Source organism: Hyla sarda, chromosome 1, assembly GCF_029499605.1.
Source record: "Hyla sarda isolate aHylSar1 chromosome 1, aHylSar1.hap1, whole genome shotgun sequence".
In the NCBI taxonomy this organism is placed as follows: Eukaryota; Metazoa; Chordata; class Amphibia; order Anura; family Hylidae; genus Hyla; species Hyla sarda.
This window is the reverse complement of record NC_079189.1, coordinates 435,369,491-435,387,887: the sequence shown is the minus strand read 5'-3', so window position 1 is coordinate 435,387,887 and position 18,397 is coordinate 435,369,491. Positions and strand designations below refer to the sequence as shown.

General features: G+C 42.7%; 1 protein-coding gene across 8 annotated transcripts in view; it reads left to right on the top strand.

The window, feature by feature from the left end:
* The window catches only part of CABIN1 (calcineurin binding protein 1), a 203,796-nt gene that overhangs the window by 12,943 nt on the left and 172,456 nt on the right, over positions 1-18,397 (top strand). For all 8 annotated transcript variants that reach the window (XM_056531139.1, XM_056531153.1, XM_056531173.1 and 5 more), the window contains exons 8-10: positions 9,544-9,693; positions 9,777-10,063; positions 11,527-11,692. In XM_056531139.1, the coding sequence (XP_056387114.1) occupies positions 9,544-9,693; positions 9,777-10,063; positions 11,527-11,692 (603 nt within the window). The remainder of the gene's footprint in view (positions 1-9,543; positions 9,694-9,776; positions 10,064-11,526; positions 11,693-18,397) is intronic.

Genomic DNA, 18,397 nt, shown 5'->3' with positions numbered 1-18,397 from the left:
GACCAGCGGCGGTATCCGGATCGACAGCACGGGACTGGCGGAGGCAGCGGGGGACGCAGCAGTGGAGATCAGTGGTAAGTGATCTTCACTGCTGCATTCCAGGAGTTGCCAAACTACAACTCCCAGCAAGCCCAGACAGCCAAATGCTTTCTGGCCATGCTGGGAGTTGTAGTTTTGCAACATCTGGAGGCCCGCAGTTTGGAGACCACTGTGCAGTGGTGTCCAAACTGTGCTCTTACAGATGTTGCAGAACTACAACTCCCAGAATGCCTGGACAGTCTGGGCATGCTTTGAGTTGAAGTTTTTCAACATCTGGAGGGCTACAGCTTGGACACCACTGCACAGTGGTCACCAAACTGTGACCCTCCAGATATTGCAAAACTAACTCCCAACATGTCTTTTGGCGGTCTGGGCATTCAGGGAGTTGTTGTTTTTCAACACCTGGAGGCACCCTTTTTGGGAAACACTGAGTTAAGTAACAAACTCAGTGTTTTGCAACCAGTGTGTCTCCAGCTGTTGCATAACTACAACCCTCAGCATGCACGGACAGCCAAAGGGCATGCTGGAAGTGCTAGTAGTATGCCTCCAGCTGTTGCATAACTACAAGTCCCAGCATGCCCTCAGTTGTCTCTGCATGCTGAGAGTTGTAGTTTTTGAAGGCACACTGGTTGTGAAGTTTGTTACCTAACACAGTGTTTCGCAACCAGTGTGTCTCCAGCTGTTGCAAACTATAACTCCCAGCATCCACTGATAGACCGTACATGCAGGGAGTTGTAGTTTTGCAACATCTGGAGGCACACTGGTTGCGAAACACTGAGTTAAGTAACAAACTCAGTGTTTGCAACCAGTGTGCCTCCAGCTGTTGCATAACTTCAAACCCCAGCATACACGGACAGCCAAAAGGCATGCTGGTAGTGGTAGTTTTGCAACAGCTGTACGTTTGCGTCCGTCCCCCCCATGTGAATGTACAGGGTACATTCACACGGCCGGGGTCTACAGCGAGCTTCTTGCTACAAGTTTGAGATGCAGCAAGTTTTCCGCCGCAGCTCAAACTCCCAGTGGGAAGCTCGCTGTAGACCCCGGCCGTGTGAATGTACCCTAAAATCACCACACTATACTACATTACACAAAATAAAAAGTAAAACGCTACATACACATACCCCTACACAGACCCCCCCTTCCCCCCCCAAATAAAAAATTTCTCATATGACACTTTTCAAAACGGAGCCTCCAGCTGTTGCAAGACAACTCCCTGTATTGCCGGACAGTGATTGACTTTCCAGGCATGCTGGAAGTTTTGCAACAGCTGGAGGCACCCTGTTTGGGAAACACTGCCATAGGGTATTTTTGGTATCGAAGGCAAGTGTCATTCTTGCATCCGGTTCCGTCCTTATGCAAATCCCTTATTTAGTCCTCTAATGCGCATGGCGCTCTCTCACTTCAGAGCCCTGTCGTATTTCAAGGCAACAGTTTAGTGCCACATATAGGGTATTTTCGTACTCAGGAGAAATTGCCTAACAAATTTTGGGGGGCTTTTTCTCCTATTACCCCTTTAAAAATGTAATCTTTGGGGGAAAACCAGCATTTTAGTAAAAAAAAAAAATAATAATAATTTACACATCCCACTTTAACGAAAAGTCGTCAAAAACCTGTGGGGTGTTAAGGCTCACTGGACCACTTGTTACCTTCCTTGAGGGGTGTAGTTTCCATAATAGTATGCCACGTGGATTTTTTTTTGCTGTTCTGGCACCATAGGGGCTTCCTAAATGTGACATGTCCCCCAAAAACCATTTCAGAAAAATTCAGTCTCCAAAATCCCATTGTCGCTCCTTCCCTTCTGAGCCCTCTACTGCGCCCGCCAAACACTTCACATACACATATGAGGTATTTCCTTACTCGAGAGAAATTGGGTTACAAATTTTGGGGGGATTTCTCTCCTTTTACCCCTTGTAAAAATACAAAAACTGGGTCTACAAGAACATGCCAGTGTAAAAAATGCAGATTTTGAATTTTCTCCTTCACTTTCCTACTATTTCTGTGAAACACCTAAAGGGTTAACACACTTACTGAATGTCATTTTGAATACTTTGGGGGGGGGGTTGCAGTTTTTTTTATAATTGGGTAATTTGTGTGGTATTTCTATTAAGAAGGCCCTTCAAATCCACTTCAAACCTGAACTGGTCCCTAAAAAATTCAGATTTAGAAAATTTTGTGAAAAATTTGAAAATTGCTGCTGAACTTTGAAGCCCTCTGGTGTCTTCCAAAAGTAAAAACATGTCAACTTTATGATGCAAATATAAAGTAGACATGTTGTATATGTGAATCAGTATATCATTTATTTGGTATGTCTATGTTCCTTACAAGCAGAGAGTTTAAAAGTTCGAAAATTGCTAAATTTTCAAATTTTTTATGAAATTTTGGCATTTTTCACCAAGAAATGATGCAAGTATCGTCGAAATTTTACTGCTATGCTAAAGTAGAATATGTCACGAAAAAACAATCCCGGAATCAAATTCATAAGTTAAAGCATCCCAGAGTTATTATTGCTTAAAGTGACAGTGGTCAGATGTGCAAAAAACGCTCCGGTCCTTAACCCCTTAAGGACGCAGGACGTAAATGTACGTCCTGGTGAGGTGGTACTTAACGCACCAGGACGTACATTTACGTCCTAAGCATAACCGCGGGCATCGGAGCGATGCCCGTGTCATGCGCGGCTGATCCCGGCTGCTGATCGCAGCCAGGGACCCGCCGGCAATGGCCGACGCCCGCGATCTCGCGGGCGTCCGCCATTAACCCCTCAGGTGCCGGGATCAATACAGATCCCGGCATCTGCGGGAGTTCGCGATTAAAATGAACGATCGGATCGCCCGCAGCGCTGCTGCGGGGATCCGATCATTCATAACGCCGCACGGAGGTCCTCCTTCCTCCGTGCGGCTCCCGGCGTCTCCTGCTCTGGTCTGTGATCGAGCAGACCAGAGCAGAAGATGACCGATAATACTGATCTGTTCTATGTCCTATACATAGAACAGATCAGTATTAGCAATCATGGTATTGCTATGAATAGTCCCCTATGGGGACTATTCAAGTGTAAAAAAAAAATTAAAAAAATGTAAAAGTAAAAGTAAAAAAAAAGTGAAAAATCCCCTCCCCCAATAAAAAAGTAAAACGTCCGTTTTTTCCTATTTTACCCCCAAAAAGCGTAAAAAACATTTTTTATAGACATATTTGGTATCGCCGCGTGCGTAAATGTCCGAACTATTAAAATAAAATTTTAATGATCCCGTACGGTGAACGGCGTGAACGAAAAAAAATTAAAAAAGTCCAAAATTCCTACTTTTTTAATACATTTTATTAAAAAAAAAATTATAAAAAATGTATTAAAAGTTTTTTATATACAAATGTGGTATCAAAAAAAAGTACAGATCATGTCGCAAAAAATGAGCCCCCATACTGCCGCTTATACGGAAAAATAAAAAAGTTATAGGTCATCAAAATAAAGGGATTATAAACGTACTAATTTGGTTAAAAAGTTTGTGATTTTTTTTAAGCGCAACAATAATATAAAAGTATATAATAATGGGTATCATTTTAATCGTATTGACCCTCAGAATAAAGAACACATGTCATTTTTACCAGAAATTGTACGGCGTGAAAACAAAACCTTCCAAAATTAGCAAAATTGCGTTTTTCGTTTTAATTTCCCCACAAAAATAGTGTTTTTTGGTTGCGCCATACATTTTATGATATAATGAGTGATGTCATTACAAAGGACAACTGGTCGCGCAAAAAACAAGCCCTCATACTAGTCTGTGGATGAAAATATAAAAGAGTTATGATTTTTAGAAGGCGAGGAGGAAAAAATGAAAACGTAAAAATTAAATTGTCTGAGTCCTTAAGGCCAAAATGGGCTGAGTCCTTAAGGGGTTAAGGTGAAAATGGGCTTGGTCCTTAAGGGGTTAAAGTAGTAAAGTAAACTAAAATGTACAATAATTGGGTATCCGTGTAACGGTATGGACCTACAGAATAAAGATAATGTGTCATTTTTACCGAAAAGTGCACTTTGTAAAAAACAGCAGCACCCAAAAATTACAAAATGGCGTTTTTTTTAAATTTCACCCTACAAATACGTTTTTTTTTTTTGCCGCAGATTATTTTATAAAATAAGTGATGTAATTGCAAAGTAAAATTGGTGATGCACACAACAAGCCCTTATAGGGGTCTTTAGGTGCAAAATTTAAAGCGTTGTGATTTTTAGAAGGAGAGGAGGGAAAAATGAAAATTGGCCTGGTCCTTAAAGGGGTATTTTAATTCGTTATTAATTCGTAAAATGACGGTGGTCATAATTGCGAAAAAGGGCTCAGTCCTTAAGGTGAAAAAGGGCTGTGTCCTTAAGGGGTTAAGAGGTTAAAGGGGTACTCCGGTGAAAAACGTTGTTTTTTTTTTTTTTTAAATCAACTGGTGCCAGAAAGTTAAACAGATTTGTAAATTACTTCTATTAAAAAATCTTAATCCTTCCTGTACTTATTAGCTGCTGAATACTACAGTGGAAATTCTTTTCCGTTTCAAACACAGAGCTGTCTGCTGACATCATGAGCACAGTGCTCTCTGCTGACATCTCTGTCCATTTTAGGAACTGTCCAGGGTAAAAGGAAATCCCCATAGCAAACATATGCTGTTCTGGACAGTTCCTAAAATGGACAGAGATGTCAGCAGAGAGCACTGTGCTCATGATGTCAGCAGACAGTTCTGTGTTTTAAAAAGAAAATAATTTCCTCTGTAGTATTCAGCAGCTAATAAGTATAGGAAGGATTAAGATTTTTTAAAAGAAGTAATTTACAAATCTGTTTAACTTTCTGGCACCAGTTGATTAAAAAAAAAAAAAAAAAAGTTTTTCACCGGAGTACCCTTTTAACCTCTTAAACCCTTAAGGACTGAACCCTTTTTCGCAATTATGACCACCGTCACTTTACGAATTAATAACACGAATACGCTTTTACCGAATATTCTGATTCTGAGATTGTTTTTTCGTGACATATTCTACTTTATTTTGGTGGTAAATTTTCGGCGTTAATTGCATCCTTGTTTGGTGAAAAATCCCCAAATTTCATGAAAATGTTGAAAATGTTTGCATTTTTCTAACTTTGAAGCTCTCTAATTGTAAGGAAAATGGATATTCCAAATAAATTTTTTTTTTCTTCACAAATACAATATGTCCACTTTATGTTGGCATCATAAAATGGACATACTTTTGCTTTTTGAAAAAATTAGAGGGCTTCAAAGTAGAGCAGCAATTTTCAAAAATGTCATGAAAATTACTAAATCTGAAGGGACAGATGTTACAGAACTACAACTCCCAGCATGCCTGGGCAGTCGAGGCATGCTGAGAGTTGTAGTTTGGCAACATCTGGAGGCCTACTGTTTGGCCCCCCTAGTGGTTGACACAGTAAAGATCGTTTTACTTTTACTTTCAACTACCCCCCCCCCCCACTGTCGATTCCTTACCTGAGCAAAGATCCAGCAGGCTCCAGTGAAGATCCCAGGTCCCCAGGCATCTTCTCCTGCAGGTACGGCCTCCATCTTCTTCCCAGATCCCCTCGACATCCAGGGGCGGGCAGAACGGGGGGTTGCCATGGCAACCCCCTGTCCTGCGCTGCCATTGGTCAGAACTCCGTTCTGAGTAATGGCAGGGGATAGGAGGAGGTCGCAGCTTTGCGACCTCACTCCTATCCTTTAGGCTGATCGGGGCTGTTGCTGACAGCTCCGATCAGCCCTATTTTCCGGGTGATCGGGTCACCAGAGACCCGATCAGCCCGGAATTGGAGAAAATCGCATGTCATGGGGGGGGGGGCGGGCGATGTGCCAGGGTGCCTGCTGAATGATTTCAGCAGGCATCCGGCTCCGGTCCCCAACCGGCTTGCGGTGGGGACCGGATTTCCCACGGGCGTATGGATACACCATCGGTCCTTAAAGAAGATATCCCATGCAGCAAAGAAAAAAAAATACCTAGCCATTCCATAGTATATTCACCTACCACCTCTCTGACATGTTTGTGATTTTTTTTCCGGCCCCCATTCAACGGCTATTCAGCTCATAAATTCCAGTTACTTCCTGGTTATGGTGGCTATGCCTGTGATCTCAAAGACTACATTTCCCTGCATGCACTGCTCACATTTCCTGCTCTCAGCTGCCTGAGCAGAGAGCTTGTTACCACCCCTAACTTATGTTAGTCACTCCCACATAACACTGAGCTCCAATCATAGCCCTATACAGCAGGGTGGTCACATAACACTGAGCTCCAATCATAGCCCTATACAGCAGGGTGGCCACGAGGAAACAAAATGTAATCTCAGTGCTCAGAGAGAGGGACCCTGGAGTTGAAGCTGCAGTTTTACACTGTAAAATCACTCCCTCCCCCTCCTCCTCTCAATGAAACAGCTTTACAGTGGCACAATCACCTCCCCCCTTCTCTGCCCTGCACTCCTCTCTCCCCAGTGCTCAGTGTGACAACTCTACTCTCCCTCCCCTCCATTCTCAGTGTGACAGCCCTACACTGGCAGCTCCATCCCCTCCCCCCTCTCCTCCGTTATCAGTGTAAAAACATTAGCAAGGAGAGGGGAGAGAACTATGATCTGAATCAGCCGGCATATAGGCAGTGCTGCTCAGCCAATCACTGCAGAACAGAGGGAGGACAGTGTGAATATTCATCAGATGGGAGGGGCTAAGGCCGAGCTCAGGGAGCTCTCTGCAGCACAGGGGTTTTCTGGGTAATTGTCACGTCACGGCCCCTGGATGCTGCTGATAACAGCCTGAATAGGGGGTCGAAAGTCATGAAAACCTGGAACAGCTGAATTTCCTGTCAGACAGAAGAATGCAGATAAAGCTTGTTTCTAAGCAGCATTGGTAATGGAAGTGATTTACAAACCTGTATAACTTTACCTTCTGCACTAAAAGCTGAACAATTGTTTACTGTGAGACTTGTCCTTTAAGGACTCGGAATGAAGAGGTTAAGGACCATGGACGTGTATACACGTCCAATGGCCCTTAACCGGGTATGACGCGGGCTCCTGACTCGAGCCCGCGTCATACCGCCCGGCCCCCAGTTGATTCCTGCAGCTGGGGGCCAGCGTTAATAGCCGACATGCGGCAATCGCCGCGGGCGGCTACTAACCCTTTAGATCGCCACTGTCAAAGTAGACAGTGGCGTCTAAAGGTGCCTGTATTCAGTCCCTGGTGGTCCAGTGGGGTGGATCGCCCCCCCGCAGCTTGATCGCGGGGGAGCGATCCACTACTGAGGTAGCCTGAGGGCTTACCTCTCCTTCCATGCCGCCTCCGGTGCTCTGAATGATACAGCCTGGCAGGGCCAGGCTTTATCATTCGAGCGCAGAGCACACTGTTCACTATTATTCTATACAACCATAGTGATCTGTATGAGGAATCTAATGATTCCTCCTAAAAGTCCCCTAAGGGGACTAAAAGTGTAAAAAAAAAAAAAAAAAAAAAAAAAATAAATAAAAAGTTTAACACACACACATTAACCCCTTCCTTACTAAAAGTTTAAATTACCCCCCTTTTCTCAAATTCCATATAAATAATATATAAACATAAGTAAACATAAATAAAAATAAACATAAGTAAGTAAACATAAATAAAACATAAATAAACATGTGGTATCGCCGCATGCGTAAATGTCTGAACTATAAAAATATATAATTAAAAAGCGATCAAAAAGTCCAGTCAATACAAAAATGGTACCGATAAAAACTTCAGATCACGTCGCAAAAGATTAGCCCTCGTACCGCCCCATTCGCAGAAAAATTAAAAAAAAGTTATAGGGGTCAGAAGATGACAATTTTAAACGTATACGTTTTCCTGCATGTAGTTATGATTTTTTCCAGAAGTACGAAAAAATCCAACCTATATAAGTAGGGTATCATTTTAATCGTATGGACCTACAGAATAAAGATCAGGTTTCATTTTTAACGAAAAATGTACTGCGTAGAAACGGAAGCCCCCAAAAGTTACAAAATGGCATTTTTTTCTTCAATTTCGTCGCACAATGATTTTTTTCCCCGTTTCGCCGTTGATTTTTGGGTAAAATGACTGATGTCCCTGCAAAGTAGAATTGGTGGCGCAAAAAATAAGCCATCATATGAATTTTCAGGTGCAAAATTTAAAGGGTTATGATTTTTAAAAGGTGAGGAGGAAAAAATGAAAGTGCAAAAATGGAAAAACCCGTGGTCCTTAAGGGGTTAAGGCCAAAATGGTCTTAGTCCTCAAGGGGTTATTTATCCTTAGCCCACCTATAGATAGGTATTGTGTAAAATTCGCTTGTAGCCAGGGGGGATTTTCATCCAGGTTGTGTATACCCTTTTATGCCCCTTACCTGAGCCCCCCCCCCCCTAGATTTCAGTTACCAGTAATCAGATGCCCAAAGACATTATCTGAGTGTTTTCTTAGAGTTGAAGAAATTACATCTTTTTGTGAACTCTCTCTCAAATACTAGATCATCTAGGCTAGGTGGCCTACCCTTTGAGGTTGGCCTACCTGTTACTTGTTGTTGGAGAGTCAGAATGCCGCCATACACCTTAGATAGTCGATCAATCCGTTGGTGGTAGCAGGTTTAGCTGACGTTATGGGCATCTTTTATTTTCTGTTCTCACTCTAGGTTGATGGGATTTAGATGGAGGTCTATGTGGATATGGGATATGGACAATATTCAGGTAGTTACAAGAGCATTTTTTTTTAAACTTGTAAGGGTGCCACTGACCCATCACTCCTTAAAGTGGGGAAAGTTGGGGCCCGTTCTGAAGATTGTGGGGTGTCCCAGAGGTTGGACCCCCTGTGATTAAACACTTAACCCCTATCCTGTAGATAGAGGATCTGAAATACCCCTTTAATTTTACCTCTTTTACATCCTCTTGTTTACCGGCTTGGATATATAGAGGACTTGCCATTAAAGGCAATTAGAAAAACAGCCATTGCACAAATTCTATATATGGGTATGAAATTAATTGCTCGGTACTAGCTTAGCAACAATCTCCCTACAGTATTGGAGTCTATAGGTAAAAACAACTGATTAATTTCCCTAGAGAAATGCAGCACATATAAACATAAACGTTATGGGCTAGATGGTTAAATACCAATTTATCTCATCAGAGGTTTGGCTCTATTCGAATATACAGTACTAACAGGTTTAGTTGAGATCTGAGAGTTTCTTTGTTGTTTTTTTATAATACATAGAAATACCTCACTTGACGAATGGTACCAAATTTTCTGACATTCTGTTTCACTTTTACTTTGCTTCTGCATAAGAATGAGACTGCTTAAACAGTACACTGCTTTTAATTTGATGGTATATCTATTTATATCTATGACTCTGGTAACTCAGGCAGTGGGTAGAGGGTTTGGGGAGACTTTATTTTGGTTGTAAATAAATAAATAAATAAAAATACTGAAGAACAAAACAAAATAATTACAGATAGTACTGATGGATAGTTGTTCATTAAGCCATGCAGTGGAACTCTTTTATGCTAATCTTTGCAGTGACTTGTCCATTCATGATGTGGACATTAATGAGGAGGAATCAAACAGAATTTTGGAGGAGGCATTAGAATTACGCAGGAAGAGACAAGCTTTAAATGTAAAGCAGGAAGAACCAGACTTGAAGTTGATTCAGCCACTCCGATTTTTCACGTAAGTATGATGTACTTGGTAGATGATGAGACAGGAGCGACAAGAAATCATATCGTCTAATATAGTATGCCCTGTGTTCACAGGTGGAAGTGTCTTGGGGAGAGTCTGCTGGCAATGTATCACCACCTTACAACATGTGAACCCCCTCGTCCAAGCTTGGGGAAAAAGATTGACCTCACAGAATACAAAGATGTAACACAACTGGACCATGTTCCCCAAATAAACTCCTTTACAGACAAAGTCACAGACACGCCCAGCACCTCCACTCCCTTAACACCAGCTGTGGCAGTAACAGAGCCTACCCCAACAATTTCTACCACTAATCCGTTTGTGTCCGCCCAAGCTAATACTGAGTCTTCAGCTGCCCAAGGTGAGAGTCATGTCACAGGTTGAAGGAGTATTTAAAAAAAATAAAAAAAAATAAAAAGTCATTATATTGTTAGAGCTGACATGCCCTTTTAAGGGAAGAACAAAGCCTGTAAGGATCTGAGTGACTATCACAAGTACCAAATTGGGATGTATAGAGGACTGTGTTAGGGTATTTTAAAATGACAAGTCTTGTGGATAGTCCCCTGTGGGAAATGCTTAGAACCTACTAAAGGTGGTCCAAGGAGGGAAAACTGGTGAACCATCAAAACGTCATGGGCATCCAGGGCTTATTGATGTGCGTGAGGATTAGGGATCGACCGATATCGTTTTTTTAGGGCCGATACAGATAATCGGTGGAGGTTGGGGCCGATAGCCGATAACTTATAACGGGGAAAAATAGCAGATAACTTATACCGGAATATCGGTATAAGTTATCGGCTATCGGCCCCAACCTCCACCCGCGGGTGCTTTAAATCAATGCACTGCAGTGGCTTTTGCGGTGCCATAGGCCACCGCCGCCACCACCCGCTTCTCTCCTCCTACCTGTCAGGGTGGTCCGGGCCATCCATCCTCCCTTCCTGTAGTGTCCGGCGGCATTCCGGGTGGAGGGTGAACCGGTCCGGGCTGTCCTTCTTCTCCGGGGGTCATCTTCTCCACTCCGGGCAGGCTCCGGCCTAGTACGCTGCATAGACGTGCACAGCGACGCACCTGACGTCACGGCGTAGCGACGTCTATGCAGCGTACTAGGCCGGAGCCTGCCCAGAGTGGCGAAGATGACCCCCGGAGAAGGACAGCCCGGACCGGTTCACCCTCCACCCGGAATGCCGCCGGACACTACAGGAAGGGAGGATGGATGGCCCTGACCACCCCCATTATGGGTAAGTTAAATTTTTTTTTTTATTGACTCGGAGGGTGGGGGAGGGGCCTGATCGGTATAGCGGTATGGGCAAAAATCCATACCGGTATACGCCCAGCACTACGGGGGGGCGGGGCGGGTCGGGGGGGCTGGTCGCGGGGCGGGGGGGGCTGGTCGCAGTGCGGTGGGGGCGGTGCGGGGCATTTTCGGCTTATCTGCAAGGTAATTGCCGATACCGATAATGCCCAAAATCGGGATTATTGGCCGATAATATCGGCCATACCGATAATCGGTCGATCCCTAGTGGGGATCAAAGGTTAGCTCTGATATTTCCCACAAAGAGATACTGTAAGAAAAATTGCTAAAAGTCAGTTCTGGCTTTGATAGAAAAGTATCAGAGCATACATTTCAGTTACACAGCATCATATACACAGCAATGACGCTTGACCTGGCAGAGTTCCAAGGGACAGGTGGAGACCATGCCTAAACAGATCATAGCTGTTTTGGTGGCACACGGATGGATGGGGTTACCTGGAAACATTTTGTGTAATTTTTTCTTCACTTAGTGTTGTCATTCAACACAGTGTTAAATTTTGACTTTTCTATAGATCAGTCCAGTGGAGATAGGATGAAAAAAGGAGTGAAAAGAAAGAAAATCGCAGAGGATGCAGGGGAGACTGCCAAAAGGCGCTCCGCTCGTGTGCGCAACACTAAATGCAAGAAGGAGGAAAGAATAGATTTTCAAGAATTACTGATAAAGTTCTTACCATCAAGGTAAAAAAAAGACTGCTCTATGATAAATTGTTTAAAAAGTACTTTGGTAACGATGGTCATCAGTTTTCTCTCTCTGAGTTTCCAAAATATTTCCTGTTATTTACTATATTTTTACTAGTTTGTATAGATTACAATGTGTCTGAAACAGTTTAGGTTTTTCCTGTGGAGAATTTATCAAAACCTGTGCAGAGGAGAAGTTGACCAGTTGCCCATAGCAACCAATCAGATTGCTTATTTATTTTTATTTTTTTAAAGCCTTTTTAAAAATGAAAGAAGTGATGGTACCAATAAAAACAGTGCAAAAAATTAGCCTCATACAGCCCCGTATACAACAAATTAGAATGTTACAGGGGTCAGAATAGGGCAATTTTAACCCCTTAACCCCTTAAGGACGCAGGACGTAAATGTACGTCCTTGTGAGGTGGTACTTAACGCACCAGGACGTACATTTACGTCCTAAGCATAACCGCGGGCATCGGAGCGATGCCCGTGTCATGCGCGGCTGATCCCGGCTGCTGATCGCAGCCAGGGACCCGCCGGCAATGGCCGACGCCCGCGATCTCGCGGGCGTCCGACATTAACCCCTCAGGTGCCGGGATCAATACAGATCCCGGCATCTGCGGCAGTTCGCGATTTAAATGAACGATCGGATCGCCCCCCGCAGCGCTGCTGCGGGGATCCGATCATTCATAACGCCGCACGGAGGTCCCCTCACCTTCCTCCGTGCGGCTCCCGGCGTCTCCTGCTCTGGTCTGTGATCGAGCAGACCAGAGCAGGAGATGACCGATAATACTGATCTGTTCTATGTCCTATACATAGAACAGATCAGTATTAGCAATCATGGTATTGCTATGAATAGTCCCCTATGGGGACTATTCAAGTGTAAAAAAAAAATGTAAAAAAATGTAAAAGTAAAAGTAAAAAAAAAGTGAAAAATCCCCTCCCCCAATAAAAAAGTAAAACGTCCGTTTTTTCCTATTTTACCCCCAAAAAGCGTAAAAAACATTTTTTATAGACATATTTGGTATCGCCGCGTGCGTAAATATCCGAACTATTAAAATAAAATGTTAATGATCCTGTACGGTGAACGGCGTGAACGAAAAAAAATAAAAAAAAGTCCAAAATTCCTACTTTTTTAATACATTTTATAAAAAAAAAAATTATAAAAAATATATTAAAAGTTTTTTATATGCAAATGTGGTATCAAAAAAAAGTACAGATCATGGCGCAAAAAATGAGCCCCCATACCGCCGCTTATACGGAAAAATAAAAAAGTTATAGGTCATCAAAATAAAGGGATTATAAACGTACTAATTTGGTTAAAAAGTTTGTGATTTTTTTTAAGCGCAACAATAATATAAAAGTATATAATAATGGGTATCATTTTAATCGTATTGACCCTCAGAATAAAGAACAAATGTCATTTTTACCATAAATTGTACGGCGTGAAAACAAAACTTTCCAAAATTAGCAAAATTGCGTTTTTCGTTTTAATTTCCCCACAAAAATAGTGTTTTTTGGTTGCGCCATACATTTTATGATATAATGAGAGATGTCATTACAAAGGACAACTGGTCGCGCAAAAAACAAGCCCTCATACTAGTCTGTGGATGAAAATATAAAAGAGTTATGATTTTTAGAAGGCGAGGAGGAAAAAATGAAAACGTAAAAATTAAATTGTCTGAGTCCTTAAGGCCAAAATGGGCTGAGTCCTTAAGGGGTTAAGGACCATAGGCGTATGGATATGCACTTGGCTGCTGGTACTTAAAGGGGTACTCCCCCTGGCATCTCCCCCCTGGCATCTTATCCCCTATACAAAGAATAGGGGATAAGATGTCAGATCGCAGGGGACCCTTGGGATCTCCGCTGCAGCACCCCACTATCATTACTGCACAGAGCAAACACGCTCTGTGCGCAATGACCGGCGAAACAGGTGCCGGAGCATTGTGACATCATGGCCCCTCCCCTCAGGACATCACGGTCCGCCCCCTTAATGCTAGTCTATGGGAGGGGGCGTGACGGCCACCATGCCCCTCCCATAGACTTGTATTGAGGGGCGGGCCTTTATGGTATGCGGGCGGAGCCGTGATGTCACAATGCTCCGGCCCCTGTATTGCTGGTCATTACGCACAGAGAGTGTTTGCTCTGCGCAGTAATGATAGCGCGGTGCCGCAGTAGAGATCCCTGGGGTCCCAAGCAGCGGGACCCCCGCGATCTGACATCTTATCCCCTATCCTTTGGATAGGGGATAAGATGCTAGGGGCGGAGTACCCCTTTAAGGACCAAGGGCGTATATTGATCAGCAGGCACCCCATGCAAATGTCCAGGGGGTCAAAAGACACCCCCCACCTATGTTGGCGATCGCCGGTCAATTTACACCGGCGAATTGCATCGATCCCGGGTCATACGGGTCTATGGTGACCCGGAAAATAAGGAGGATTGGAGTTGTCCAACACACCCACAATCCCCCTGAAGGGACAGGAGTGAGGTGGCAGGGGTGCCACCTCCTATCCCTGCTATCTGTCGTCAAGAAGCGACAACCAATAGCAGATCGGGGGCGGGGGGTTAACTTTCGGTTTCCCCGTTCTGCCCAGCCACATAAGGCGGGGCAGAACGGGGAAACCGAAGAGGACCGGCGCCGAAGTCCACTTACCCATCGGCGGCGACAGCGGGCGTGGATCGCCTACGAGTATCGGTGGCAGAAGAGGAAGGCGATGCGGCTCCTTGGATCCTACGGAAGCCAGTGAGTTGCCTAGCAACATCTGTAGGGCTAAAGTTTGAGACCACTATACAGCGGTCTCTAAACTGTAGCCCTCCAGATGTTGCAAAACTACAACTCCCAGCATGCCCAGACAGCTGTTTGCTGTTGCTGTGTGCGCATGCTGGGATTTGCAGTTTTGCAACAGCTGGAGGGCTATAGTTTGGAGATCACTGTGCAGTGGTCTCTAAACTGTGGCCCTCCAGATGTTGCAAAACAGCAAATCCCAACATAGCCTTCAGCGATCAGTACATGCTGGGAGTTGTAGTTTTGCAACTGCTGGAGGCACACAGGTTGGAAAATACTGAGTTGGATAACAGAACCTAACTGAAGGATTTCCAACTGTTGCAAAAGTACAACTCCCAACATACACGGTCTGTTAGTACATGCTGAGAGTTGTAGTTTTGAAACAGGTGGAGATTTGCCCCCCCCTGTGAATGTTCAGGGTACATTCACATGGACGAGTTTACAGTGAGTTTCCTGCTTCAAGTATGAGCTGCAGTAAATTTTTCGCCACAGCGCAAACTCCTAGCGGGAAACTCGCTGTAAACCTCCGCCCATGTGAATGTACCCTAAAAACACTACACTACACTAACACATAATAAAGGGTAAAACACTACATATACACCCCTTACACTGTCGTCGTCCCCCCCCCAAATAAAAATGAAAAACATATTGTACGGTAGTGTTTCCAAACCGGAGACTCCAGCTGTTGAAAAAGAACAACTCCCAGCATTTCCGGACAGCCACTGACTGTCCAGGCATGCTGGGAGTTTAGCAACCTCTGGAGGCACCCTGTTAGGGGTATTCTATGCCAGTGATTCCCAATGTCTAGCCCTATGCAATCCCTAGTTAAGTCCTCAAATGCGCATGGCGCTCCCTCACTTCGGAGCCCTGTCGCATTTCAAGGAAACAGTTTAGGGCCACATAAGGGGTATTTCCGTACTCGGGAGAAATTGCACTACAAATTTTGGGGGGCTTTTTCTCCTTTTATCCCTTATGAAAAAGTAAAGTTGGGGTCTACACCATAATAATTTTTACACTAACATGCTGGTGTTGCCCCATACTTTTTATTTTCACAAGCGGTAAAAGGGAAAAAAGACCCCCAAAATTTGTAAAGCAATTTCTCCTGAGTACAGAAATACCCCATATGTGGGCGTAAAATGCTCTGCGGGCGCAAAACATGGCTCAGGAGTGAGAGTGCACTATATACATTTGAGGCCTAAATTGGTGATTTGCTCAGAGGTGACTGATTTTACAGCGGTTCTGACATAAACGCAAAAAAATAAATACCCTCATGTGACCCCATTTTGGACACTACACCCCTCACAGAATGTAACAAGGGTTATAGTGAGCCTCAACACCCCACATGTGTTTGATGAGAAGTTGGATGGGAAAATGAAGAAAACAATGTTTTCACTAAAATGCTGGTGTTATCCTAAATTTTTCATTTTCACAAGGGAAAATAGGAAAAAAGATATCTAAAATTTGTAACCTCATTTCTTCTGAGTAAGAACATACCCCATATTTAGATGTAAAGTGCTCTGCGGGCGAACTACAATACTCAGAAGAGAAGGAGCGCATTGGGATTTTGAAGAGAAAATTTGTCCGGAATTGAAGGCCACATGTGTTTACAAAGCCCCCATAGTGCCAGAACAATGGACCCCATCCCCTCCCCCACATGTTACCCCATGTGACCACAGTGAGCATTTACGCCCCACAGGTGTCTGACAGATTTTGGGAACAGTGGTCCATGAAAATGAAAAATGTGCTGACACAACGGGGAGCTTTGTCAACTTACAAGGCGCCTGACTTCCATTCCAAACAAATTTTCTTTCCAAAAGCTCAATGGCGCTCCTCCTCTTCTGAGCATTGTAGTGCGCCAGCAGAGCACTTGACGTCCACACATGGGGTATTTCCATACTCAGAAGAAATGGGGTTACAAATTTTGGGGGTAATTTTCTCCTATTGTAAAAATTTAAAATTTGGGGAAAAACCTGCATTTTTGTGAAAAAAATTACTTTTTTCATTTACACATCCAACTTTAACAAAAAGTCATCAAACACCAGTGAGCTCACTGTACCCCTTGTTATGTTCCTTGAGGGGTTTCCAAAATAGTATGCTGTTCTGGCACCATAGGGGCTTCCTAAAAGCGACATACCCCCCAAAAACCATTTCAGCAAAATTTGTGATGCGTTAGGTCTCACCGGACCCCTTGTTACGTGCCTTGAGGGGTGTAGTTTCCAATATGGTATGCCATGTGGGTTTTTTTCTGCTGTTCTGGCACCATAGGGGCTTCCTAATTGTGACATGCCCCCCAAAATCCATTTCAGAAAAGCTCACTCTCCAAAATCCCACTGTCACTCCTTCCCTTCTGAGCCCTCTACTGCACCCGCCGAAGACTTTACATACACACATGATGTATTTTCTTACTTGAGAGAAATTGGGTTACAGATTTTGAGAGGATTTTTCTCCTTTTACCCCCTTGAAAAATTCAAAAACTGGGTCTACAAGAACATGCGAGTGTAAAAAGATTTTTAATTTTCTCCTTCACTTTGCTGCTATTCCTGTGAAACACCTAAAGGGTTAACACACTTACTGAATGTAATTTTGAATACCTGGGGGGGTGCAGTTTTTATATATTGGGGTCATTTATGGGGTATTTCGAATATGAAGGCCCTTCAAATCCACTTTAAAGCTGAACTGGTCCCTGAAAAATTAAGATTTTGAAAATTTTGTGAAAAATTATAAAATTGCTGCTGAACTTTGAAGCCCTCTGATGTCTTCCAAAAGTAAAAACATGTCAACTTTATGATGAAAATATAAAGTAGACATGTTGTATATGTGAATCAATATATCATTTATTTGGCATGTGCATTTTCCTTATAAGCAGAGAGCTTCAAAGTTATAAAAATTTTAAATTTTAAATTTTTTCATAAAATTTTGGATTTTTTCACAAAAATAAATGATGCAAGTATCTGTGAAAATTTACCACTAACATAAAGTAGAATATGTCACGAAAACACAATCTCGGAATCAGAATGAAAAGTAAAAGAATCCCAGAGTTATTAATGCTTAAAGTGACAGTGGTCAGATGTGCAAAAAACGCTCTGGTCCTTAACCCCTTAAGGACTCAGCCCATTTTGGCCTTAAGGACTCAGACAATTTAATTTTTACGTTTTCATTTTTTCCTCCTCGCCTTCTAAAAATCATAACTCTTTTATATTTTCATCCACAGACTAGTATGAGGGCTTGTTTTTTGCGCGACCAGTTGTCCTTTGTAATGACATCACTCATTATATCATAAAATGTATGGCGCAACCAAAAAACACTATTTTTGTGGGGAAATTAAAACGAAAAACGCAATTTTGCTAATTTTGGAAGGTTTTGTTTTCACGCCGTACAATTTATGGTAAAAATGACGTGTGTTCTTTATTCTGAGGGTCAATACGATTAAAATGATACCCATTATTACATACTTTTATATTATTGTTGCGCTTAAAAAAAATCACAAACTTTTTAACCAAATTAGTACGTTTATAATCCCTTTATTTTGATGACCTCTAACTTTTTTATTTTTCCGTATAAGCGGCAGTATGGGGGCTCATTTTTTGCGCCATGATCTGTACTTTTTTTTTATACCACATTTGCATATAAAAAACTTTTAATACATTTTTTATAATTTTTTTTTAAATAAAATGTATTAAAAAAGTAGGAATTTTGGACTATTTTTATTTTTTTTGGTTCACGCCGTTCACCGTACGGGATCATTAACATTTTATTTTAATAGTTCGGACATTTACGCACGTGGCGATACCAAATATGTCTATAAAAAATGTTTTTTACGCTTTTTGAGGGTAAAATAGGAAAAAACGGACGTTTTACTTTTTTTATTGGGGGAGGGGATTTTTCACTTTTTTTTTACTTTTACTTTTTTTTTACATTTT